Source organism: Nematolebias whitei, chromosome 20 (assembly GCF_014905685.2).
Source record: "Nematolebias whitei isolate Nwh7 chromosome 20, NemWhi1, whole genome shotgun sequence".
NCBI lineage: Eukaryota > Metazoa > Chordata > Actinopteri > Cyprinodontiformes > Rivulidae > Nematolebias > Nematolebias whitei.
Window position 1 is genome coordinate 29,212,165 of NC_056517.1, and position 1,908 is coordinate 29,214,072.

At 36.7% G+C, this 1,908-nt stretch overlaps 1 protein-coding gene across 1 annotated transcript in view; it reads left to right on the plus strand.

The window, feature by feature from the left end:
- The window catches only part of sec22c (SEC22 homolog C, vesicle trafficking protein), a 2,155-nt gene extending 1,246 nt beyond the window's left edge, over window positions 1–909 (plus strand). Inside the window, exons 5-6 of the mRNA XM_037693902.1 lie at window positions 461–526; window positions 606–909. Of these exons, the coding sequence (XP_037549830.1) occupies window positions 461–526; window positions 606–806 (267 nt within the window). The 3' untranslated portion in view covers window positions 807–909. The remainder of the gene's footprint in view (window positions 1–460; window positions 527–605) is intronic.
- Window positions 910–1,908: the final 999 nt, after the last annotated feature.

Consider the following 1,908-nt stretch of genomic DNA (forward strand, 5'->3'; position numbering starts at 1 on the left):
CTTCCCACGCTCTTGCAATATTTTAAACAATGTTTCTAAACTCTAAACGCTCTAAAAGAGCACAGAATGTCATGATTTCAGCTCCCTGCCTTCTCTGCTCTTTGCCACCTGCAGGCGTTCTTGGCCACGCCCACTTCTTCGCTCTGCACAGAGAGCAGCTGATCAGCTACAGCAGGAAGCTTAAAGCTTTTCCTGCAGTGTGGGCTGCACAAAGGTGCGGCAGGTGCAAAATAATTTTAAATCATTCATTTAACATAAAAATTCCATGCCGATCGTGTGGCTCGTCCATCAATCAACCAATTGTGTGTCATGTCCAGTCTTATTTTGAAAAACCGCGATTGAGCGAGTCCGCGATAAACGAACCCTGTGCATATATTTCAAATGCTTGTGCAAGTTAATATTAAAAAAGAAAAGTACTTGAAAAACAGTAGTTTAAAACTAATTATGTTCCTTTCCAAAGGATGATTATGAGGGCATTTGGAACTTTGTGGCATTTCTCTTTGCGTTCGTCTGCTGTGCGTTTCAGGTAAGTAACACCTTTACTCAGCTGTTTAACACAAAAACAAGTGAGCTCTTTCTAACTTGTCTTGTTGCTGCCTCTGCAGTGCCACCTGTTCCTGTTCCACTCCTCTCAGAAGAAGTTAAAGTCCTTCTTTCTGTTGAGCGTCATCGTTCTATGCAACTTGTACCTGCACGGCTTGAGGAACGCGTGGCAGCTCATCTTCCACATTTCTGTTGCTTCCGTTTCCACCTTCCTCATCCTCACTCGTAGAGTCCAGCAAAGAACTGACGACTGTGGAGTCTGATGAGCGCACGATGGTTTAGCATGCCACATCTATCCAATATTCAGCTCAAGGAGGAGCAACATGGAAGTAAATTTGCACTATGTTGCATGGGTTTCTAACAAAACAAAGACATTTTGGAACTGTTTCATCATAGTAAATTCATTCATTCATTCATTCAACCTTTATTTAGACAGGTTAATCTCATTGAACCTTGAGGACTTATTTACAAGAGAGACCTGATTTCAACAAAGAATGACGACAACAATAGACAATCATAAATTTAAAGTACAAGCTCATACTTTTGTGAGTACAGTAAGTACTTTCATTTTGTGTAGTTTTACAGGCTGAGAATGAAGTAACATGCACTTATTCTGTAATTACAAATGTGTAAGTGATGTCAAGAAAGAAAGTTTTCAGCAAAATTGTTTTTCAATCAGAGTTGCTGACCAAAGTTTTTTTTTTTTTAAACAAATATTCAGTTTATGAGCACGTTAGTAGCTGAAGCGTCTGCTCTTCAATACATATCCATTCTAATTTGATTATCTTTGCATAATCTGTTTACAGAGTTCAGTGACCGTTTGTGATTGTTAGAAGTAATGTAATTATATTTTTAAGCTAAGAACAAGTTTTTTACGGATGAAGATGCAAGTGTAGGAGTTTGATACAGTAAAATATTGAATGTTTTAATAAATAATAGCTGCACTGAAGGATAGTTGTTTGCTGCTTTTTAGCTTTGTATAAATTAATCCTTATTTAGGCTACTGTAAAAGCTTCATTTAAAGTTTTTTTTTTTTTTTTTACTTCCAAACTGTAGGGTGTGTTATGCTTTGATTTGGGACAAAGCTAATTTAAGTGTTTTTGGTCTTTATTAATGTGCAGATTCACCAATTTAGCTGCTCTAAAGTAAAATCCTCTTCATTAATGACTTTAAGATCGGTAGGTGATCTGAGTCTCACTGTCATGGAGGGGTTATTATCTTTAGGATGCCTAACTTATCACCAATAAACACGTTTTTTTTTTTCTTCTACTATATCAAACGCACATATTTCAGTTTTCTGTTTTTCAACAGATGTAAAAACTGAAAAAATAGAGAAGTACTGATTTTATTGTTCATTGCGAAGTA